This window comes from Streptopelia decaocto, assembly GCF_964273445.1.
Source record: "Streptopelia decaocto genome assembly, chromosome: 1".
Classification (NCBI taxonomy): domain Eukaryota; kingdom Metazoa; phylum Chordata; class Aves; order Columbiformes; family Columbidae; genus Streptopelia; species Streptopelia decaocto.
The window spans coordinates 84,293,565-84,319,311 of NC_138663.1; the positions used below are offsets into that span (position 1 = coordinate 84,293,565).

The 25,747-nt window shown below is 40.9% G+C and overlaps 1 protein-coding gene across 1 annotated transcript; it reads right to left on the reverse strand.

The window, feature by feature from the left end:
* Window positions 1-832: 832 nt before the first annotated feature.
* On the reverse strand, window positions 833-25,747 carry LOC309453001 (uncharacterized protein; the record flags this gene model as incomplete). Its single annotated transcript, XM_082076064.1, has 5 exons — window positions 25,647-25,747; window positions 19,582-19,662; window positions 6,967-7,011; window positions 3,141-3,219; window positions 833-926 (listed from the first exon to the last, which is right to left on the reverse strand). The coding sequence occupies exons 1-5, from the start codon at window positions 25,720-25,722 to the stop codon at window positions 833-835; spliced, it is 375 nt and encodes a 124-aa protein (XP_081932190.1). The 5' UTR covers window positions 25,723-25,747.

Below are 25,747 nucleotides of genomic sequence, written 5' to 3' on the forward strand. Positions count from 1 at the left end.
AGATCTGTGATTTCCAAATTGATTGAGACCCTGAAGAACACAGGTAAGGTAACATCTGTATAAAAAGAAAAGTAGGATTTTTACTGTAGAGGAGGGAAAACAAACAAGCAAACAAACAAACAGAAATGAGAACTCACGTAGATCCCCAGTCACAGACCCTCCATTCAAACTGATGCTGTGCTCAACTGCTGGCATAAGGAGGAGATGTTAAAAAAAAAAAGACAAGCAAAAAACCCAAATCAGTAAAGCCAGTTCTTTAAAACAAATCACTTTATAATTCAGTTGGTTTTTCGGCTTCCAAACTGGATGAAGTACTCAAAAGAAAGTGATCCAGAAGCTGAGAAGCCAAGCAGTGTTGGCAATTGGCACACTGCATGGACCACTTGCTGCCGGCATACAGGACCTGATGCTTCTCCAACTATGCTGTATTTGCAGAGAAGAAAGATGCAGCAATGGGAGCCTATAATGGTAAAATCAGGAATTCTTGTATTGCTGTGCCACATCCCTTGCAAGGTACATTTATTCTATGGAGATAACCCACATCTTAATTTTTGATGTTTTATGAATGTTTTTCCGTATCCTGAATTTAGATCAGAATCCTAGCACAGCCGGGAAGCCTTAATATGTGATATTAGGACAACTACTTTTTATTTATATTACCAGAATATCTGGGTACCCTCATTATGAACCACAGGACTATTTTATTAGGCAATATTTTTTAATATCACAGCAAAAATACCTATCCTTGCCATGTTTTCCTCAGACAAGAGTTACAGATCTCATGGATATTTTTATCAACTGATTGAGACAAAATCTACTGCTTAATGCTTCCTCAATGTAGAGAAATTTCTCTGGATTTAAAAAAGTCCCCACAATTACAAGCTTCCTCCTCAGCATTTTTATGGTTATAGTTCTCTGGAATGTGCCTGAAAAAATAATTTTTTCACACAGTATAACAAAGACACAAAGATAAAAATAAAGAGGAAACTTCTTACATGTTCTCTTCTGCACATATTGCTCAGTGGAGATGATGCTGGTCTCACTTACACAAAAAGGAAAATCAGTACTCTATGGAAACATATGTTTCACACCCTTTTCAGCAAAACTCTTTGTGAATTGCTACTGCGGGGTAGTGTAGGGTTGGCTGCGCTAAGTAGAGGGAGCAGAAGTAGCAACCCAGCTGCATTTCCCCACCCAGCAATATCACTAACTGGTAAAAGAGTTTTTCATGCGAAGCTGGCCATTTATCACATACGTAACCAGACTGTGCTATTTTTGCCTTCTTAAAATAAGTGCCCACAGATACTTTTTCCCTTTGCTTATGTTTTATATACGTAACTTGTTTCTGCTGCAGGCTTAAAGAATTTGCAACAACAATAAAAATTAGCAAAATACTGGCAATACAACAGACAAAAACGAAAAATATGCCAAATGAGAAGGATATTTGGATACTATTAAACAGGGTTTTGGAGTTCTGCTTGATTTATTTCATTTCTGTAATGTAATTACAGCTGGAGAAAGGAAATTATAAAAATTTTGCTTTTTTCTCCTATTTCCAGTAAAACATAGCATACTAAAAATAACTATCTCATCTCTGAGACCTCTGACAAATTTTCTGACTTAACTAGCAGACCAGATTATGAATTTTTTTTTTTATTTTTAGAATGATTACAAAGGCCAGAAACAATAAAAACCCTCAGTCCATCTGCCTCTCATTATACTTCACAAAGGAATAGGCTAAGAAGCCAAGATCTAGGCAATGACCATAAAATTTTCCTTCTTCTCTCTACAGGCCATCACACACTGTATGAATCCAAGGTGTGTGTGAGAGAGGGTAACGGTGAGGCTGTTGACTGAAGACATTTGTAGGCAGAGGGTAGAAGAAACAGAGCCCCCTGGACATACCAGTCATGTAGTCTTCCTCTGTGACAGAGTCGTATTCAACTATTAGAAAAAAAAAAACCCAAACAAACTGATTATTAAAAATAATAATGGCATATTTTAAAAGGCAAAGCTTTCAAAAGGCTTTAGAAGAAACCTCAGCCTCTGAGAAGTGCACCAAAGTTCAAGTTTAATTCCGTGGAAGAGCCACTGAAGCCAGATATAGAAGAGGAAGACGATAGGATCCTGATCCATCTACCTCTCTGCCCACCATCCCAACCTTGCTTGAAATCCACCCTACCAAGCAAAGAGTATTAAATATTTTGCTTGCTACCGAGCAGACTGAAAAGTAATATTGCTGGTGGGAGCTAAACCCTCAGATTTCTCAGTGCTTTTGTCCAACTGCACAAATGTTGCGTGACAGGGCAGGGAAACTGCACTCCAGGTGGTTTCCTCCAGGTGAACATCCCACCAGGAGGCACTTGCTTCCCACAGTGTGCAAAAGAAGCTGGGAGCATGCTGATCAACTTTGGACTTTTTGGGTTCCCCCTGGATTTGGGGGATCCTGGGCATGAAAGGAGTTTTGGGGTTATGCTGTCCAAGCACAAATGCAAGAGCAAGGACAAGAGACATAGTCAAGGGCCAGAAAAGCAAGATTTGTACAGACTGCATCAAAACACAGATAAACATGAATTCTGTGAGGCAGAAGAGCAACTGCTGAAGCATCAAGGTCATGGAAAAGCTGAATTCAGAGCTGTTTCTGTTGGTGTGGCAATTTGCCAAGATTAATAGCAACTCTGACCTATTTCATGTGGAATACTGTGCCTTCTTGGGTTTTTTTTAGTGAAATGTTGAAAAGAAAGAAGATAACCAGTGTCAGAGGACATCACAGTAAGGGAGGTAGAGAGGACACAGCTGGCAGGGCAAAGGGAGTGTAAGTCAAGACTGGAGGGATACTGGCAGTTATTATTAAAGGAAGAAGTATTAATGGGAATAAGGTCTTCAAAATAAAGCACAGAGGACTCTGGTGGTGAAAAGAGAAAGGAATCTGAAGAACATTAATTGATGACTTGGGCTGAAGCTGTCTTTCCCACAGTATTCTGGTATGAAAACATGGCTTGGGGTCCCAAAGCAAAATCTACACACCTTTAATGGCCTGGGTCTTAGTCCCTCTATGGCCACTGCAACCTCCCAATGGAGTTACAGCCTTTCATGCAGGTATTGCAAACATATATATCACAGCAACAAGAGTTACGTACCTTAAAAGCAGCAGAAAGTACAAAGCTAACTTAGTGTATTCACTCCTCCTGCCTCTGCTTCCACTGGTGGTTACTTCATCTGCAGCAAGGAATACAAGGGAGTACATTTAGGTCAACCATGATCCACTAGCTGCTCTCCAACACCTACAAACCCTTGGGCACATCTAGCCAGCTGGTGTGGCTACATGCCCAAAGAACAAAGTGATAACATCTGGGCTACTGGGAAAATATGACATCTAAGTGATGCTCTGCTGCATCTCTGGTATTACAGCAGCAATGCCAGTTTGTGTAAGCTGTTACCTCTCAAATAAGCTTTGGGTCCTTTTCCTGTACTAGAAAATGTCCAACTTTCAGTTGTGACACCTGAATTATCAGAGACACTATGTTGTGAGCCCCGGCCAGAGAACTGATCCAAATGCGGGAAAAAAAAAAAAGGAAAAAGGAAAGCCAGAGTTGCAGCTGATGCTCCAACAATTTATCAAGAGCTTTAAATAATGCATCACAGACCATGGCTAACAAACAGGTAGCCCCTTTCTGAAAACAGAAGGGTCTTGTGCAGCACACCAAAATACAATATATAACACAAAAAAATATTTAAGTTGCAAGATATTCACTGAGCTCATCTCCGTTGGGGTGAAGAGTGAGTTCAGCTAGACAAAAAGAAAACACTACAAATACATACTGCCAGGATTAACTGTTGATTACTTTATTCTTTTATATAGAATACCTTTTTCTTAAAGATGCTTAAAAAACATCTAGTAAGGAAGCTTTTCAGTGTAACACACCATCTCAGACTAACCTGCAACCAAACCAAAAGCTAGAAGGAAACAACTGCTGCAGGGTGCAAATAAAGTGTTAGCACAGCAACACAAAGTATTAGAAAAAACTCTAAACTGCCCCAGGACATACTGAAATGTATACGTAAATCTGTTGGGGGAGCTCTGGACTGGGTTAGCAGGGAGGCTTCAGGGTGGGAGTGCAAAACACTGGTGGAGCTATGTGGAAACAAAATTAAAATAGAAATTATGTCTTATTTTAGGATTACTGGATTCAGTTATACATATACTCTTCACTCTTTAGTATCACACTTTAAAACTGAACTAATACACTTTAAAATAATTTTAATTTGCTCCTTAGACCACTGACAAAAAGAAAAATAGGCTTACACTTTTTGAAAAAAAATCAGTTTGTCTGCCTTCTAATGATTGATCAGGTAGAGATAACAGATACGGAGGTTAAGAAGGGTTTTGAAGAAAAGAAGGGTGACACAAATTCACCTGTTTACATTTCCAGCTGAGTCTTCATCCTGAAAGGTGATATGTAGGGAAAGCTAACTAAAGCAGACAAATTAGCCACCTTCTTTCTAGGCTTGTGCACTTGCCAGTGTTAGTCAAAACTCAAAGTATGGAAGAAAAAGACCCAAGCTTCACAAAAAGACTTCTGCCTATTGTTCTAAAGATTGTAAATGCTTGCAAAGTTTTTCTTATATTACCTTATACTTTACTTTTTCCTGATAATATCTTTAATGCAGTCATGACAATGAACATAATTGATAAAACCACAACTACAGGAAGGTCCTTTTTATTTCCAGGGTAGACTTAGAGAAAGTATTTGAAATTGCTCATTTCTAACAAAAACCACAACGTCATCTCTAAAAGAACAGTTTTCATGACAGCAGGGAAGATGCAGAGTACAGTTAGATTAAACCAAAGGAAAAAGTCACATAATTGCCTATAGCAAACCACCAGAGGGTAATGGATTTTTTTTTTTTTTAAAAGAAAAAAAGAAATAGCAGCAGCATTACCAGAGAAATGTGTATTGCTGTTAATGAATATGGTATGGGTTCGGAACTGAACTGCTGCATTTTTTTTAGAGAAGAATTAGGGCAGGTCAGATGTGGATTTTCTTCTTTTTTTCTGTACTTGTTTCTTCTACAGAAGAGTGGAAATTTGGGATAAACGAAACTAGTTTTCATTAAAAACCTATAATACATGTTGGAAACTAGGAAAAAAAAAGTTTTTACTCAAAAATTCAATTTGATAGTGGAAGTTCATTATTCCTAAGTGTAAGATTTTAATATTCTTTTGCTAAACAGAGAAATAAGAAGATCCATCCTTTAATATCAGTGCTTTTTCTTTAATATCAATAATGCTGGGATATTATAGAGACATTAGCACACTTCCATGGAATACTATGTTTCTAGGAAATAAAATAATGTTGTAATTTAGGTGGAAACTCACAACATATCTTTGTTATTCCTTCCTCAGTAAAAGATTGGGTGAAACAAAGAAAAGCAAAGACTCAAACCCAGTTTGAAAAATTTTAGAAAAAAAAAATTACTAAATTTATCTTAATTACATCTATCAGATGCATGTGTGGCAAGTACTAAATGAGATGACATGAAAAAATGGAAATTTTGCCAATGAACATGTTTCTAAAGAGTTAATTTCTAGTAACAGCATTCTCCTGGGAAGTGTTGTCATTCACATTACTCAAATCTCTTGAGCTATACTAAGCAGCAGTATACATTATATGAATCAATCCTGCAAAGACCACAGCAGGATCAAACCATACATAACCAAATCTCTTACATATCAAATTTCTAGAATATTGTGTTGCTTCTCTTGGGCATTTTTAAAGACTTTTAACTAAACTACACTGGATACCAACGTGACCTAATTTAAAATCTAAACCAATGTAAAACAAGACTCAGCACATGTATAGGATGTTACTTCCACTATGTTAAGAAGAAATACAGAGAGCTGCCCACTACACTATTGAGATGCAGTTGAGACCTGGACCCAATTTCCATGTCAAATAAAAGGTAGCAAAGCCCATGCAAGATCTAGAGGGGAAAATAAGACAAGAAACTCCTTGAACAGGTCTAGACATAAAGAACAGTGTTGCTGCAGAACCAAGGTTTCTGTGCATTGGTGTCCGTCTTGCCCAGACAGCTTCTGTTATAAGTTGTTCATGAATGCTCACATAATGCTGTGAAAACATTAAAGCAAACATTTGAAAGAAAAATGGCTTCACATGCTCTGTTTGAGGTTCAGACTGATATAATTTACAAGGAGATCACTTTTCACTTGCTACAGTTAACATACAAACTATAACGTATTTATACTATTTCACCAGGAAAACTTCCATATAACTTTTTAATAAAGTAAAACTGTGTTTTATGAATTTTTGTGTGACTACACAGTATTATTTTTGTTTTCCTCAGCAGGCTGGTTCCTTCTCTGGAGTCAGAGTTTTATCTGCTGACTTCAGTAACTAATATTTATTTCAATTCCTATTAGCTTTACAGAGCAGATGGATGCTGGTTAGACCTCCACTGTAGGAACTGGGAGAAATAAGTTCCAGTGCCTGTTTTGTTACTGAACTTGTGTCTGATTTTTGTCAGGATATACAGCCTTTGTGTGTGCCAGTATCCATGTGCAAAATGAGTATTGGTAAATATATTAAAAATGGTATGAGAGTGATGGAGGACATGTGAGTAGTCCAGTTGAAAAGCAAGCAGGGTTCAGAGAGGGAGCTGTATCCCATTTTTTGAAGAACATTTTTCGTCTGTTAAGGATCAGTTCTGAAGTTTCTGTCAATATTATGCATTTGAACTCAGTGAAGTATATGCTCTAGGGGCTGAAATAGTCTAGAAAGCATTCTAGTTTTCAGTTTTCCCCATTTTAGGGTTGATTTTTATGGTAGGACATTTACACTGCTTAAAGTGTCATGTGAGCCAGCATTCCTCTGTGTAGCTCCCTAGGGAACTCCTGGTCTTGGTGTCCATTCCTTCTGCAGTTGGTTAAGGGGGAAAGAAACTCACCCATAGCTTCTGTGGTTGTGTCCTCCAGGTAAGAAGCTGTGATATCTGAGGACAATAATGATGATAAATAATTAAGTAATTATGATAAAGAATTAAATATCTCCTGTATGCTCAGAGGACATTAAATACTTTCTGGAAGCACTCTCCACTGTCTCCACAGACCTTCAGCTGTGGAACCCTAAGAGCTGTTTTGATCTCTAGAGATCACAGGCATATACAGTAATGAGACCAGCTGAATTTTCCATCACTGCTTCCCAACAGCACCTTTGGTCTCCGCGCTGCACTTGTGTCACCGTAGAATGGTTTGGGTTGGAAGAGACCTTTAAAGGTCATCTAGTCCAACCCTCCTTCAATGATCAAGAACAACTTTAATTAAATCACGTTGCTCAGAGCCCCATCCAGCCTGACCTTGCTCAGAGGTTTCTGCACATGGTACATGCACAAGAAAAACGTCCTGTTCAGATTTCATCTTAGAAAGAAAATATGATTGAGCTATTCCAACAATATCTCATCTGAGTGGGAGATGGAGCACATCAGGTAACCCCCTGCAAGCAAACTGATTATGACAGGGATGGCAGGGAAAAGCCTGTACCACAAACATGGCCGGAGACTGGGATACCCCACCAGATACAGTCACCTGGAGAAAGCGGCTCTACCCAAATGAAACCCATCAGGCAGGTGCCCGGTTACCTGGTGCCGCAGCGGGGAAGGCCAGCAGCGGGCCCAGCCAGGCCAGGACGAGCAGGGCTTCCCTCGCCATGGTCCGGGTCAGCCCGCCGGCAGGGACCGCGGCCCCGCCGATACTTGAGGAGCAGCCGGGGTGGTGGGGGGAATCCGGGTGGAGGGAGATGCTGAGCACTTCCGGGCTGCCCAAACGCATTCCCGCATTTTAAGGGCAGTGGAAATCACAGTCTTTCGCCTTCCATTCATTTGTAAAAGCAGAGACTCGGGGCAGCGCTCTCCCCCGTCCGCTCCATCGGTCCTCACCCCCCCGGGCTGGAGGCCGGCCTCATGGGAAGCAGGGGGAGGCGAGAGCTGGCTGTGCCCTGCCCCGCGGTTCAAGGGAGCCGCTCTCAGCTTAGTCTCGGCTTTGGTGTCTCCAGCTACTATGCCAGGCCAGAAGAAGGGCCAGCATCCCTGAAAGCATGGATGAGGTTTTTGCATGCTGTAAGCTCATCTAACAGAATTTAGTATGTTGATTTATAAGCCCAGTTTGGGGGGATATGTGAAGTTTTCTGGATGGTTCTTTACTTTTAGTAATTCTTTCACACATTATTATATTGACATGAAATAACAACAGGGGTTTTTTGTTGTTTTCTAGAGGAAAATTAAGGCAGCAGCCTTCATCACACCACAATTTCAGTCTTCACATTTCTTTTAAAGAGCCTGTCTATGTCATCCAGATTTGATCCTTCTGCCTTTACGTTTATGAGCAGGCCCATCAAATTCAAGGGAATTGCTCATAGATATTCTATGACTGGCTTCCCAAACTGTGAACATCTCAGGAGATATCTGTTGTAGTGTGACTAGAACCCCTGTCCATGACTGCAGACAACTGAGCATCTTCAGAGAACTACCTTCTAATTCTCCTCATCAGGAAGGAGTTGTCTCTCTACTTTGGGAAAAGCAACTGCTAAAAATCAAGTGACTTAATTAACAGCATATCGTGCTTTTAAATATGGCAGACTTTATCTGCGTGAGACGTTAAGTGGTGACTAAAATGTATTAATTAAAAGCTAGATATTCTTCAATATATGTAACAGGTTTCAGACAGCACAAAATAAGGATATTTTGATGTGGCACTAGAAGACCTGAGGGCAGATTTACTGTGGTGCCACAGCCTGGTCTTGGTATCTTTGCTTCCAAGAAAGTGCCTCTTCTTTTTGCTCTGTAACAGGCTATAAGAAGAAATTACACAACTCTTAGGAAAAGAAACAAACCCCCAAACACCTGGATCAAACACAAAGAAATTCTGAAGAGTTTTAATGGAAATCCAAAATAAGGAGACACAAGTAAACAGCAGTATCTGCAGAAGAATATGGCTTCAAACTGGAATGTGACAGACCCCCTGCAACCTCCTTTGTGGAATACCAGCATGCTTTGCATAGCCTGTGTAACAGACAGAATGGACTTCAGCCAGTCTATGCTGCAGAAAGGTGAGCATTCTAGTGTTTCCAGATAAGACTATGAGATGACATGGTCTTTTTGACCCCCAGCTTTTCTAGCATGTAACTGATGTGGTCCCAGACAGGAAGCAGTGAAAAAACGAAAGGAATTTCCTGTGGGGAAAAAGGAGATGGAATTATGAAGGGAGAATCAAGCAAAGTGGAAATGTGTGTTTGTTAACCCCCATTGTCCTTCCTCACTGAAACCATTTCTCTGGTAACTAGGTCTTGCTGTCTTCTTTGTCGATTAACTACCACTTTCTTGCCCTGCTTTTTTACCAGTGATCTACTGTCCCTCTTCTCCCATTCTGACACCTCACCAATTACTTTGTGTTATCTTTACCTTGCACTTTCTTCTGTTGCCCATCTAATATATCCACCCTCTTGCCTTCCACTTGCTAAATGTCCAGTCTCATGTTTAGCCTGTGTCTTGAACTAATTTCTGGCTCTATGAGCTCTATCTTTATGTTGACGAGGGTAGGGCTAGGGTAAGTCCTCCATGTTCATGGCTCAGCTCCTAACCAGATCCTTGGTCTCCCAAGCATTTCCGTTGGAATATTCACTGGGATGTACCGTGGCTCCCTTGCTGCCCAAGCAGCCAAGGGTGGGGAATGCACAGTTGTCTCTCTGCCCACAAAAAGGCAGGACACAACAGAGATCAGATTTCCAACCTTTAAGTTCTCCTGCCTGTAAAGATGGCTTTGCTCTCGGGGCGGGTGGGGGCGGGGAGAGAAAGTATCTGAATAGAAAAAGCTCTCTACCTGCCTGTAGAGGCAGGTAAATCAGCTGCTTCTCACACTGGTGACTTGATGCCAGGTATTAGCCAGAATATAATTCTCTTCCTTTCCACATAAGTGGACTTTGTTACATCTTCTCTCGGGAATTGATGCAGTGGTGAGAATTGCTAGGCAATGCCTGAATATTGAGTATTCTGCTAGCTCAGAATTTTGCTACCTAGGGAAGAAGGTGTACAGGGTTGAAAATATGAATGGTAGTACCTCCTTCTCCATATGAGCTCCCATCCCTCCTATTCCCACACTGCAACCTTTAAAAAGAGTCTGTTGACATTCCAAATAAAATGGTTTGAAGCTTCTCCTAGTTTAGCATTTTCTTTATTCTTCTTACATTTTTATATTTATGTTCATCAAGGTCCTAAAATGTTTGTTCTAGCCTGTGCAAGTTACCAAAGCCATGGCTTGTCTTCATTCTTTTATTTGTCTCCTTTGGTCTTTACACATGCATTACTGTGTCCAAAAATAAAAGGGATGGTGCTTCAGCAAGGGCTGAAAAGCCAGGGGAAAAAAAAAAAGGCCAGAACAGCAGGAATGAGTGTCACACATAGCTCTGGGATGTGCCTGAAGACAGAGGAAGAGAGAATGCAATATAAGAAAATCAGGAACTCTCCACAGAAAAGGAATGGGGCAAGAAACAAAGGAGAAAAAGTCAACTCCCTAGTGCCAGATTTACAGTCACATATGATTTTTTAGATGTCATGTGTAATATGTATAATGTCATATATACAAACAATGACCAGGCAACCTTGTTTAAACAATTCGCTAACAGGCCATTTTCCTCTCAAACTGTGTCAAAGAGTATTTTGCCTTTACATTTGAGAGCAGGAGTGTGATGAGCACGAAACAGATGGAAGTGGAGAGGCATTTTGTTTGCTCATATCCTTAGTATTGTTAGGATGAGAATGAAGCACAGAGCTGATCAGCTGGTGTGGCTCCACAAGCCAAGAAGTAGCTGGAGCTTAACAGGAATCCACAGGAGCCTGATACACACCTGCCCATCCACCATCCATAGCTTTCTGTCTGCCAAGAGCCATCAGCCAGGAAATACTTTTCATTTCAAAGATGCTAAATAGATAAAAACATTGACAAACTCCACCAAATTCAGTGAACACAACTATACCATCTGCCTGCAGAGCATTAAATTCAGATGGAAGTTTGTTAAACTTGTCTTAAATGCTATGGTGCATTGCCAACACCACAGGCCAATGTCCCAAATTCTCAGTAAACAGAAAATCCAGTCACTTTGGTTTTAGTTAACAATTTCTTATTTTAATAAGAATATTTTTCTCTCCTTCAGAGTGACTGGTCAGCATACAGTATATGCATGCTTCTTACCCAGTTGTCTATGCAATGCAAATGATTCCCTTCCAGATGCTAGGACCTGCCATTAAAATTCCTGGAGATCTGCCTGCAGCAACCGAGGACCTGGTTATCTGCAGTGAGTCCCAGTCTTACAGTCAGTGATGATTTCTAATTGGTCCTGAAATGTATCTCCCATTTCTGCATTTGCATATGCAGCATCTGGGTGGATGTGCCTTCAGTTCAGCTCCCGGTTCTGAAATTAAGACTTTCTACTTGGTAGGGCCTGTGTGCCAGGAACTAATGACTGCTGCTGCTGCATGTTCTTTTTCAATAACCTGCTATATCTGAACAATTATATGTGCAAGACCACATCACTTTAGCTCCCAAAGACTATGGAATTTTTCTTGATTCTAAAGAAAGCTGGAGCTAATTAATTTGGACTGGCAATTTCATTTGGTTGTAAGGGTTATCTGAGAGTCTGATGTGAAAGACAACTATCTTAAGGATCTTCCAGATAAGATCAGATCATGTTAGTGAATGACAACAACGTGCAGATCCATTTCAGATCAAAATGCCATCTGATGCTTCTTCTTTTATTATGTCTGTTTTTTAAAGATTTCTTTATCCACTGGTGTTTGATGACCTGGATTTATCCCAGAGCACCTGGCAAACAAAAGGGTGATCTCTAGAAAGATGTAGCCATTGTGTTCTAATATTCCTTTCATGCTGGGTTCTGTTGGGCAGTGATTCTGTCTTTAGACTGCACTTAATACACCAGCATCCTGCTTCATGACAACAGTTCAGAGGTGTTACAGTGATACAAGTACAAATTTTATTTTTCTTCTAGTCTGACTAATGTAAGAACAAACACCGGCATGTCAAGAGCTTTACTAAATCTCTTTATTGATTTCTGGTGCATATACTATAAAAATGTGGTACATTATCAACAGCAACAGCATGACTTAAATACAGATAAGCTTAGATACAGGCAAAAATTTTAGAAATAATTGCTACACAGACCCCTCCTGCTCAGGGTCTGAATATCACTGATATCAGCCTGCCCCCAATAAGTTATAACATAATTGATGAGAACTGAAAATAATATGAAAAAAAGACAGCAATGTAATAACAAATAAATGCATTTGAACTTGAAGTGGGTTAGTTCTAGTGGAGGACTCTGATTTAGCTGAAGGTACAGCATTTCGGAAAGAAACAAAAACAAATACAAAATTAATTACTGACCCAAGAAAGACACAGCATATTGTATCTCTGTGAGATAAGCTCTGGACAAGTAGAACACAATAATTTTATTCAAGCCTATAGGGGGATGAGTCTGAGACTTCTCTACCAAATTAATATAGTTTCTTGTACCTTCAATACCCCTTTAATACAAATCCCACTAAAGGCTGTCAGGAGCTGAAAAATCACATCTAAATCTGGGCTTCATAAAAAAGTTGAACCTTTCACATTCTCTGTTTTATCTACAAATTCTTGTACTTGCAAATATTGAAATAGAAAAGCTTATCTATATTGCAAATTATAGGAAAATCAAGTCAGGTGTGAATTAAAAGCAATGTCTCAAATTGGTCCACCTGGTCATCTGTGTTGTCTAGAAAAGATCCAAACCAAACTTTTGATGTAGCAGCTTGAGCCTATTCCTTGTTACATGCACTGATATTGTTTGATGGTTGCTGGTATTACAGGATTAAGCAGATTCCAAATAAAAGTAATAATACATGTTTTGTCCGTATATAGAGAAGTTAGAGGTTTAATGGAGACCCCAGCAAACATAACTGTACAGTGATCAGACTGATGGCATGTCTTCTTTTGCAGAGGTCTCTTCAGAAAAAATAACGTAAAAGTAAACAAGCATTATGTCTTCTTTTGTTGACAAAGCAGAGCCTTCCCATGATGAGCTACCTGCAAACGAAAAAGAAAAAAGCTAATAGAAGTAGTGTATCTTAGTGAAGTTCAACCTACTGTGAATGTCCTATGAGTAAAGAGAGGGCACCTGTATGCCATGAAGACCATGGCAAGACGTTCTGTGCCTTGTGTTGGAGGGGTGGTACACGTATGTGTGAAGGGGTGCACATAAAACTAGTGAGCTGCACAGTGACACAGGCATTATTTCTGGCTCAGGATGGGACACGACGTCTTCAGTATGGCCAGTGATATCTTCCAGGGAGAAGAATCTGGAGGAGTAATTCATAGAATCATAGAATGCTAGGGATTGGAAGGGACCTCGAAAGATCATCTTGTCCTATCCCCCTGACGGAGCAGGAACACCTAGATGAGGCTACACAGGAACATGTCCAGCTGGGTTTTGAATGTCTCCAGAGTAGGAGACTCCACAACCTCCCTGGGCAGCCTGGGCCAGTGTCTGTTACTGCCACTGAGAAGAAGTTTCTTCTCAAGTTTAGGTGGAACCTCTTATGTTTCAGTTTAAACCCATTACCCCTTGTCCTATCATTGGTTGTCACCGAGAAGAGCCTGGCTCCATCCTCGTGACACTCACCCTTTATATATCTGTAAACATTAATGAGGTCACCCCTCAGTCTCCTCTTCTTCAAACTAAAGAGACCCAGTTCCCTCAGTATTTCCTCATAAGGGAGGTGCTCCACTCCCTTAATCATCTTCATTGCCCTGCGCTGGACTCTCTCCAGCAGTTCCCTGTCCTTCTTGAACTGAGGGGCCCAGAACTGGACACAATATTCCAGGTGTGGTGTCACCAGGGCAGAGTAGAGAGGAAGAAGAACCTCTCTTGACCTACTAACCACCCCTCTGCTAGAACACCCCAGGATGCCATTGGCCCTCTTGGCCACAAGGGCACAGTGCTGGCTCATGGTCATCCTGCTGTCCACCAGGATCCCCAGGTCCCTCTCCCCTACACTGCTCTCTAATGGATCATTCCTCAACTTATACTGGAACCTGGGGTTGTTCCTACCCAGATGCAGGACTCTATATTTGCCCTTGTTATATTTCATGAAATTTTTCCCTGCCCAGCTCTCCAGCCTGTCCAGGTCACGCTGGATGGCAGCACAGCCTTCTGGCGTATCAGCCACTCCTCCCAGCTTGGTGTCATCAGCAAACTTGCTGATAGTACACTCTAGTCCCTCATCCAAGTCATTGATGAATATATTGAACAATACTGGCCCTGCACTGACCCTTGAGGCACTCCACTAGATACAGGCCTCCAACTTGACTCTGCCCCATTGACCACGACTCTCTGGCTTCTTTCCTTCAGTCAGTTCGCAGTCCACATCACTACCCGATCGTCCAGACCACACTCACTCAGTTTAGCTATGAGAATGCTAGGGGAGACTGTGTCAAATGCTTTACTGAAATCAAGGTAGACCACAGACCACATACAGCACCCTGCCATCATCACCATTGTTATATCTTCATAAAAGGCTATGAGGTTGGTCAAGCATGACTTCCCCTTGGTGGAGCCATGTTGACTGCCCCTAATGACCCTCTTATCCTTGATATGCCTTGAGACGGCACCAAGGATAAGTCATTCCATTACTTTCCCAGGGATGGAAGTGAGGCTGACCGGTCTATAGTTACCCGGGTCCTCCTTCTTGCCCTTCTTGAAGACTGGAGTGACGTTAGCTTTCTGCCAGTCCTCAGGCACCTCTCCTGTCTCCCAAGACTTGGCAAAGATGATGGAGGGTGGTCCAGCAATGACCTCAGCCAGCTCCCTCAGCACCTGTGGGTGCGTCCCATCTGGGCCCATGGATTTGTGGATGTTCAGATTGCCTAATTGTTCCTTAACCCAGTCCTCATCAACCAAGGCAAGTTCTTGCACAACCTGACTTCCTCTGGGGCCTCAGGGGTACGGGGCTCCTCAGGACAGCCTCTGGCAGAGTAGACATGCTTAAGTGCTCTACAAGAAGCACTATGTGTGGATGGGAAGGTTTTTTCTGGAAGCCTGTTCACTGCCATTCCTAGTCCAAACCAGACAACTGTTCTCCTGTTTTCCTTCAAATCCCAGTCTGAACAACACAGCTGGCTTGTCTCCTGTCACTTTAACAGGTTACTGTCCATCTTGGCCTAGATAGTGGTTATGGGAACCACCCGCAGCTGCACCCAGCGATGTGCTCGTTTCATCATGGCAGGCTTGTGGGGTTATTTCACTCCACAGCTGGGAGACACTTCCAATTAAGTGATGGATTTTCTTGCAGTAAAATCAGCAGAGCCCAATACTTGCTTTGGCAGGTGGTTTTGCCAAAGCTGCTCAGTATCAAACGTGCTTCATTAAGTGCAACATGCATTGGTGGCAGGGAGCTGGACATTATCTAGTGGGACTGTGAATTGCTGGCTGGGTGAATCTGTGTGGTGACTTCAACATTTGGTTTGGGACTTTTCCTTTCACCTCCGTTGATAAATGCAAACATACTGTATAAAACAGAAACATGGCTAAAAATGGCTTACCCTGTACATCAGCAAGACAGCAGGATCTGCCTCAGAGATGGTGACATTTCACTGCCAAGAGGATGACAGTGATGAGCAGAATCACTGCAGTGAAGTACAAGATGACAGCAATGTAACACCAGGGTGAGTTCTCCAAGCAGGTCACTGCCAAAGGGACAAGGGAGAAGGGTCTCACCACAGGCAGCAGCAAATCAGATTTTGTTTTGAGTTATAGGAGTGTGCAAAATCATTTTAGCTAGGCCTTCAGCAGAAATGTGTTACACTCTGTGCTATAGATCTAGCACCTGTGGAAAGCGAAGAGTAAGTTTATAAGGATGCCCTTGGTGTGCTGCAGATGCTGAAAACATTTATGTTTTGTTGGTTGGTTGGTTGGTTGGTTGGTTGGTTGGTTGGTTGGTTGGTTGGTTGGTTTTAGTGTTTTTGGTTGGTGTTTGTGTGTGTGTGTGTTTGGGTTTTTTTTGTGGTTTTGTCTTTGTTGTTGTTGCTGTTTTCAGCTACATGTAGAAGCTAAACCTTACTTTGAAAATTCTTTTCTTAACCAAAAAACCCCAGATTCCTGAAAACTGGAAAGCTATGAGTCCTCGAATTTTAGTTATTAAGTGAAAAAAAATATTTATATATGTATATAGGTTAACATGTATATAAACCTGTATATGTGTATGTTTATATGTGAAATCACATTTTCAGGGTCAGGAGAATCCTTTTCCTGGCCAGTCCCAGTTTTTATCATCATAGCTTTTGAGAAGATACCTAAAATGTGACCTCTCACTCTCTGTGGCAGCGCAAAGCATTGCCAACACTGCTGTGTCAACACCAGGCCATGCAGTTTGCCTACAACTCCTGCAAAGCTCTGCCAGTGCTTCTCATTCTGGAATATACCTGGCTTTTCCCTTGGAGAATGGCTTGCAATGGTCATTGTGTCACGGGTTATTTTTCCGAGGTTATAGAATTGAAGACCCATAAGGAAATCCTGAAGTTCACATACAGGATTTAAAAAAAAAAAAATTATAGGTAATTTGAAATTCTAGAGACTCTTTTTCCAGATTACCATCCTTTTTAAGCACAACAAATAAACATGTGTTGAATTAGCCATGAAATCCCTGCCTTCATCTTCTTCTGTTCCAGCTATAATCCTGTCCAGGATCCCTGTGTTGTTTTGATCCCCATTACTTGATGCTTCCCAAACTGATCTGTATAGTAAAAAAACCTTAAAAAATCTTTAAAATATCTAAAAAATTTAAACCAGAATTAGAACAAACACCTGACTTCTCTGATTTCAAAGATGTTTCAGGGAAGAATGTGAAGGGACAGAGCTCATCTATAGTATTTATCTGTATATATCATACGTGGATTTTGGTATTCCTAGACTAAAATTCTATAAACCTGGAAATATGGACAATGTATGCAGAATCAGAGAAAGAACGGACGAAGTGAGGAGTGGGGTACAAAAGGCAGTCAACAAATAAATATGCCTGTGGTGATACATCAAAACTGCATTACTAACAATACTTTTCATGCTGCAGTTCAGTCCTGGGTTCACTGGCATAAAATCAGAGGGCATTTAAAAGAGGCCAGTAAATTGGTTTTGCCTTTGCAACAGCAGGACCAAGATCTCTACTTGGCCCACTCTGTTGTCTGCTTGACTGCCACTTTTAATCAGAAACACCATCTGAGGCTTTCAGTTTCTTTTATCTTGTGGTAAGGCCAAATTAAACCACCAAATGGAAACATTTGTTCTCACTAGCACTTTCTGAATCTAACATTTTTTTAATAAAAATCTTCATTGTTCTTATGCATTGGAGGGATGCAATTTTTCTTTCACTTCTTCACTATTATTTCATACAAAAGAGTTCAAACTTATATCCAACGTGTTATTTCACTTTTCAAAACAAAATTTACTTTGACCGCTGGTTACACAGTTTGAGAAAATAGTATAATGTATCTTAAAATTTTCACTTCAGATAGACACAAGTTATCTGAACTTGTCAAATAACTGTTCAAAATCTCATTTTTGCTCCCTGGCCATTACTTTCTAAAAATAATTCAGTTTCTGTGCTTTAAATACTCTTGCTGACCTGTCATTCACCCTAAATGCATTTGGAAATTAATACACATAAATTGTTTCTAAAAAGGACAGAAGAGTTTGTGAGTGTCTCCACTGCAAAATAAATTTTAATCATGTTCTGAGCATCTCCGAAGAAGTGGGGAGCAGGAGAAAATGGATTGAAATTACCTGCAGCCAAGATTGAAAGTGATACCATCTCATACCCTGGAAAAGTGTGCTGTTTGGCTGCTGAATGGGTGGGGAGTTGCTGTGTTTTGTGTGATCTCCTCATTAGAGGCATGGAATGGCAGTTTGTCCTGCTACCACATCCTGGTCCTCCAGTGAACCACACTGCCTGTGTATGGTACACATTCATTTACTTCTGGGATCCTTCTGGGATGAACTAACTGGTCCCTTCACAGAAGAAAGCTGGTCGTGTTTCAGAGAACCATTCCCTTCCAACAACGCAGGCACAGACAGTGCCAATTTTACTCCTCCTGCTAAGAAAAGTTCTCTAGCAGTATCCCCACTGGACATACCTGTGGTCTACATAAGAACCTTCATTACATTCTGTGCAGTTAGAAACCTTTCTTTTTCATAGCTAGCACTTGAGAACAAGAAAATAACACCCCAGTACAGAGTTAATGTTTTTAATTGCTCTGGTCTGAGAGCCAAGGATGTTCTCAGTGCTCTGCCCAGAGGTGTGAGGCAGTGAGGAAGTGGGGCATGGATGGGGCAGAGCTTGACTGACATCCAGACTGATCAATAAGAATAATCTATGCCATTAGTGTCATGCTTCATATTTAAGGATCTTCTGGCTAGCTTCATTTGGAGTTGGGATGGAGACCTGTTTGGGTGAGTTCTGTTTAGGATTCTCATTAGTTTGGCCTTTTGCCATCTTGTCATTTTGCAGAGGTCTCTGGGCATTTCTGACTTTTCCTCTCTTCTTTCCTCAGGATCAGCTCCTGCTGCCTGGGACTGGCTGTTCGGTGCAGATGGAGTCTGGGAGGAATTGCACTGAGTATCTTTTATTTTATATTCTATTTCCATTTTATATTATTATTACTACTAATATGTTAGTGTTATTTTGTTATTTTATTAAACTGTGTTTATCTCAATCCATGAGTTTCTTCCTTCCCTTTTGATTCTCTACCCAATCCAGGGGTGGGAACCGGGGCAGGGGGGAGTGAGTGAGCATCTATTGTGGTTATATTGCTAGCTCAGGTTAAACCATGACACATTCCCAGCAGCATATTGCAATGTATTCCATGCCATGCATTCAAAAAAGAAAGTACTTTGGTGTGGTGCAACGGAGCCTTTTAAACTCAGGTATTTCTGAACCAGAATGCCACAACCAAACAAGTCTTATGGGGCCCAGAGGAGATAAGTGGCCAGGGGCTACGCTGTGCAGAAGCAGCTGGTTTGCTCCAGCGTGGCTTGCACTGAGGAGCATGGATGCCAATTCCTCTGCACCACCAGGCCCAGGGGCCACCCTTTGCTCCAAGGTGCCATCCATACTGGCAGTGCAGACACAAGACAAAGTCTTGCTAGACTGAGCCCCAGAGACAAGGGACACCCACACCCTGAGTCCTCAAAGACTGAGGGACAGTTTAGCCTAAGGCAAACCTGTGAGCATGGGACTCTACCTGTTAACTTTGCAAACACTGTCACCAGTAGCCTTGAGGCACCCCCAGGGCAAACCACCAGCTGGGAAAGGTTTTGAAGGTCTTTTAATTTGCCTAGATCATATCAACACCTCTTTGGGCATTGAGCCCTAAGCAACTCCTCTACTACATGTAAATACATAATTATGCTGGCATACAAAGAAGATAAAATAGAAGGAGAAAACATGAAATGTTCTGCAGTGTTGCAGTACCTGTATGTGTAGTTTTGGGTGTGCTATCAGGTCTGTCGGATCTCTGTTTCACATTAACCTCAGCCTTTGTGGTTTGATCACCTGTAGAGACAAAAAGTACTTCAATTAGAGAACCTGCCCAAGGCCAGCACTTGTGATTCTCAATACCACCATCAGATCTTCTCTGAGAAGATGGAGAGAGCAAGGACATGCAAGAGAGTTTCCTTTCCTTTCCTTTCCTTTCCTTTCCTTTCCTTTCCTTTCCTTTCCTTTCCTTTCCTTTCCTTTCCTTTCCTTTCCTTTCCTTTCCTTTCCTTTCCTTTCCTTTCCTTTCCTTTCCTTTCCTTCCCTTCCCTTCCCTTCCCTTCCCTTCCCTTCCCTTCCCTTCCCTTCCCTTCCCTTCCCTTCCCTTCCCTTCCCTTCCCTTCCCTTCCCTTCCCTTCCCTTCCCTTCCCTTCCCTTCCCTTCCCTTCCCTTCCCTTCCCTTCCCTTCCCTTCCCTTCCCTTCCCTTCCCTTCCCTTCCCTTCCCTTCCCTTCCCTTCCCTTCCCTTCCCTTCCCTTCCCTTCCCTTCCCTTCCCTTCCCCTCCCTTCCCTCCCCTTCCCTCCCCTTTCCCCTTTCCCCTTCCCTTCCCTTTTTTCTTTCTCCTCTCCTCTCCTCTCCTCTCCTCTCCTCTCCTCGCCTCGCCTCGCCTCGCCTCGCCTCGCCTCGCCTCGCCTCGCCTCGCCTCGCCTTCTGATAATATTTGTGTGTTGCTGAATGAATGTGCCAAAAATAAATTACTAGAAGAGTTTGTGCAAATAATTGTCCTGCTGCGCAGTTTTCCAATTATAGACAAAAAATGTTATTGTTATTACATTTTAGAAAATTAGAAAAAAACTCTGTAGGTTATCACACACTGAACTACTCTATTGTTATTTATTATTATTATTATTTCATATTTATACACATGAGTATACATTCTGTCAATCTTTAAGCAGAAGTTAATCAAAGGCAACTTTTTTGTCTAAACTGTTTTTTTTCTATGTACTTCTTAATTAACTTTTTCTTCCTGGTGAATTCAGATCTTTCCCATGGGTACGAAGCATGCCTGTTTTTTACTGTTTTTCCTTCAACAAAGAAGAACACAGTTCCTATTGGAACAAAGCTATGTTGTACTGCATGTGCAAAGAGCAGACACAAGCTATTTTTCCATCAATTTTGAATTAAACATATTTTTTAATAGTTCACAGTAAAGCACCAAATGTAAAACATTATGCAAAATCTAAACATACTATTTTCATTTCATTCACAGATTTTTCTTCCTCAAGTTCATTCTTCCAAGTATTTAGATGAAATTTTAATTAGTGGTTGGTAAGCACCACTGCAGACAGAGCACAGATATTCAGTACAAACCATTAATTCAATTTTCTCTACAAAAAGGGGAAATAAAAGCCTGTCTGCAGTTAGTTCTCAGCCAGAATAGTCCAAACACAGGTTGGTTTGTTTTTTTTTTTTTTCCACCCTGTGGTTACATAAGACAGAAACTTGGAGAGAGAAAACTTAACAATAGACTCATCTGAATCTTTGCCTTGCTAATTTATGACCATTCTCATTTGCCAGCAGAGGAGGCTCTTGCTCCTCTTAGGTCAGTGCCCAGATGCATACTTTCTGCACCATTTGCAAGGGAAGCTTTCCATATTCAGTGCGGAGCTGGCACCACTGCTCAAACAGCAGCAGCAGTTGTCTCCGCTAAGTCAAGACATCCATTCCTCCGAGCTTAGAAATACCCATTTCACAAACCAAGGACATGGAGCAGGACTTTATGTCATGGTGAACATTTATGCTCTTTGTTGTAATGAGGTCTAGAAACCACAGGGAACAGCTGATCTTCTCCCGGTCATGGTTTTCTTTCTTCCAAGTGCTACTTGTCATGCTCCTTCCTGACTTCTTTACTGTTTGTCAGCTGCTCATCAGGATAAAGATCTTCCCAGGCCAACCTCATTCTCAGATATCTGTTTCCAGGATTTATTAAAAAAATAAAATCTCCTCTGGCCTTACTCTTGCCTTTTGCACATGTCAGGAAGAAATCTTTGACAGATGCTTGTGCCTCAGAGCATACACTGGTTCCCAGTGAAAACTACCTGCCATCTCCAGATTGCTCAGAAAGTTTGGCCTACACAAATTATACTAGATTAAGACATGGCCTCACTGAAAAAAACTGTATTGAGACAGAGCACATGCTGGCAATATAAACCATGGCTTTTCTATTACTGAGAGACATTCCTTCCAAGTGCAAAAGGATTGCCTCTTGCTATGCATGGAGCCTATGGCAAGCACTCCAGCACTTTCTATAGCCCTGTCTCACATTAGGCTTTCAAATGTGACATGGCAGAGATTGGCACACATACCAGCGGCTGCTGGAGATTTTGCCATTCCGCATCTGGTGGTCAGTTAGTAGCAAACCCTCATACACCCTGGTAACCACTACCATGGCTGTGACACTCATGGTTACAACCATTAAAGAAAAGGTTTTCACTACGTGTTACAAGATTTTTACAAGCAATGGAGTACATAAACAGTGTTTTCATGATGGGTTTCCCCAAAGGTGTGGGACTGCCTGAAAAACTGCATGTTCTGTTCCCTGCCTTTCCAGACTCAAGGGGGGAAAATCGTTGTCTGCTGCGCTATCAGGAGTGCTTGATCACCTGAGCAGATTCACTAACAATAGTAGTGGTGTAGAATCGTTTCAGTTGCAAAAGACCTTTAAGATCATCAACTCCAACTGTAATGCAAGCTGGGCTGGAAAAAGAACTGGCAACAGGATTTTCATCAGCAGCCATTCATTTTCCTAAGAACAAGGGTGGTTTGCAAAGATTGTTTTGCTTTAACACCAAAAGCTAAGCATTGCTCTCTTTATCTTTGGAAGCCTTGCCTACACTCGTCTGTTATTATGCATGGATGCTTACACTGGCTATCTGCATAAGAAAAGAGATCTGTTTCACCATCTGCTGCAAAAGCAGCGCATCCTTTGGCTATTTACTTCAGTGGCAAGTGCTAGATGTAAAGGTCAAGGAAGGCACAGGCCATGTTTGGGTACCTTATCTCTATTACCTGGTCAAGCTGGTCAAACTGTCATGTAGGCAGTGCTTTCAAATTTGTATACTTAAAGGAACATCCAGAAAACATCTCACTGACCAGAGGATCTCTACAAGATTATTGGCCCAAATCAGCAATATTGTACAATCAGAAAAGCTCAAAAGGAAGAGGTGTAAGTAGGAAGATGTGTAATAATGTGGGGAAATGCCCTATGGCAGTTCCTCCTCCATCTTGTGATATTAAATCCACAAATGAACTGTCAGAGTAAGAAGGAGAGGGAAAACAGAGTGGCGGGACATGCCTGACTGACCCCAGCAGCTTTCGGTAGGTGTGAAAGCGGAAGGAAAGAAGAAACTGTATTTTTGTATCAACTGCAACACACCACCTTGTAGGCTGGCTGCTTTATATGTTCTGCCTCATTTCCCAGGAGATACTTACATCAAATTTGCTTGCTGATAGTGTATGAACTAAGATGAGTATTTCTCTTCAGAGAAACCAAACAGATTTTTCTCCGAAGTGCCATGGGAAAGATGAGCAAATGCAAACCTAAACTGTTAAAAATGTATGACAAGTCCAGCAACATGGACGATTTGCTCTATCCACCACATACAAAACCTGAAGGAAGCAGTTCAGGCAAGGACGGGGGCTGAAGGGAGGAGAGAAGCGGGGTGTGGAGTAGCTAGGGGACAGGCATATTGGCTATGGGGAAGCAGACCAAACTTAGAGCTGTGTAATCAGATAAAACAGCACAAACCTTGATGTCTTAACTCAAAAAATGCTTAAAGGTAAGGCATTATGAACCCCTTTTCCTTGCTGGCCTAAGCTGTCGTTCCTGTTTCACAGGAGCCTCTGACCCTTCCCAAGTCTTGTATCAATCGTCTAATGTAAAATATTTATTGAGTGAGACAGCAGCTGCTTCCTTTGAGCTTTTTCAGGCAGGTGGTTCACGGCTAACTCAACTGCTCTGAACTCACCATAGCATGGCAAATATCAAGCCAAGAAATGCAGCTTCCTAAGGGTGCCACAGCTGCTGAGATCTGCCTTAGACTTACGAAAAACATCAAATCTAAACCACTATTTACTAACAAGCATGATCAAATCGCTGTTGCATTGAAACGCAGCACATTTCTCATGCAGCAGCCAAGGAGTCAGAAGAGTTCACAGTGTTTGGCAGAAGACGAGGACCATGATTTCCTGTGCTTGTGCTCTCAACTATGAAAGCAATGGAACACTTGTAGAAATGTAAGATAGAAATTGTAAGTACGTATAATGGAAATTTATATATATAAGAACACACACACAAAAATATAGGTCTGTGTTTTCTTACTATACCTGGCTAGGACACACTGACAATATCAATTGGTAACAAATTCAAGATTGATTTAAAGTATTTCTTCCTGCAAGATATCAGAATCAGCCTGTAGAAGTAATTGTTTTAGGATGTTATTAAAGGAAAGCATTTATTAGGAGACTAAAAAGGATGCAAGATTCACAGAAGTGACAAGAATATTGGTATTATTGAAAAGATGTTTAAAAAGTATTATGACAGGGTAAAAACCATGCCACCATACTCTAAAGCACAAGAAAATACATTTTGCCTGAAATTTGGTTACTTAATTAGTCTCATAATTTGCCATTAAAATTTTTCAGGCAGTGTCCAAGCAGCCCATATTGGCAACTTTCAGAAGTATGTTATAGGGTTAGAGGGCTCTCAGGGTAACTTAGAGCAGCAATTTCTGAGCATAATTCACTGAAGAGTATTAAAAGCTGTGTGAAAGCATTTAAAACTATAAATTATAATGGGAAATTTAAAGGATAGTCTCAGGTGAGGAAAAAATAAATTAGGTGGAACAGAACTTTATGCTCTCAAATTTTGAAACTTCTTGTGGAGGTGGTTGCACTAGGCAAGTGCATGCATCTCCAATAAGTACTTATGGCGTACTTCTACACTGGGGTACCAAAGGCTGTCCTGGCAATGCATTTCTTCTATGGTGAACTGATCACACAATCTAAGGAGCAATCTGAGTTAACACATGAAAGACATCATATGTGTACAGGTAGTTTTAGTATAGTGTCCCAAGGAGCGAATCTACAAAACTAATTTTTATGGAATAAATGTTGCTTTGCTCGCATATGCAGAACATATTTTTCTTTCGCACTGTGACCTCTGGATTTTATAATTTTAAAAAAATTTCCCATGCTTAATTGTCTTAGAACCAGCAAAGATCTATTTTTTAAATCAGAATCTAAAAAATATAACTCGATACATGAACTATTTCCTACTAATATCCATTAATGGCTATCTTTTGCTCTCTATTTATTGAAAATAAATTTTAAAGTAATGCAATTTTATAGTTAAAGACATCAGTAGGTCATACACAAATTGTAGGACTAACAATTTTGAAAATTATAGAAACCTCCATTGATTCTTGACTTGTATTTTTCTCAACATAGAACCTTCAGAAAAGAAAGAATGAGAGAGAAAAAGAAAGAGAAAGAGAAAGAGAAAGAGAAAGAGAGAAAAAAGAGAAATAAAATATAAATAGACCTATAATTTAATAATTTAAAAAGATTTCTGTTGTCTAAGGAAATAAATCAAATTAAAATACAAAATGTAAAGGCACTGTGGGAGAGAAAAGTCTGTTCAGTGTCATCAGTGCACTGTAAATGCCAATGAGTTTCCAATAAACCATATTAATATATTCAGTGTCTGATCCTTAATGTGTTTGAGAAACAGCACATTTCAGCCATACTTCTGAAATCCAGAATGTGATTCTAAAGGTCGTTCTTTACGTTTTCTAGAATTCAGTATTGCTTCTATTAATAAACATGAATTTGCCAAAGAAATAGATACATAATAAGCAGGGGTAGATGTTAATAGTTATAAACATGTTTTCAACATGACTTCAGCATCTTACGAGTACTTCAATTTAAGAAAGAATGAAAGTTTTAAGAATATGTCACTGAGCAAAGGAAGAGTAAGTAATATTAAGATGACCACTTTTTACCTGTGTCTGAAGTTCGTGAAGTAAAATGCACTCTTTCCTTGCATGATACCTCGGCGTAAACCACCTCACTTGCCATTTTGAGAAGATGCTTTCAGATCTGC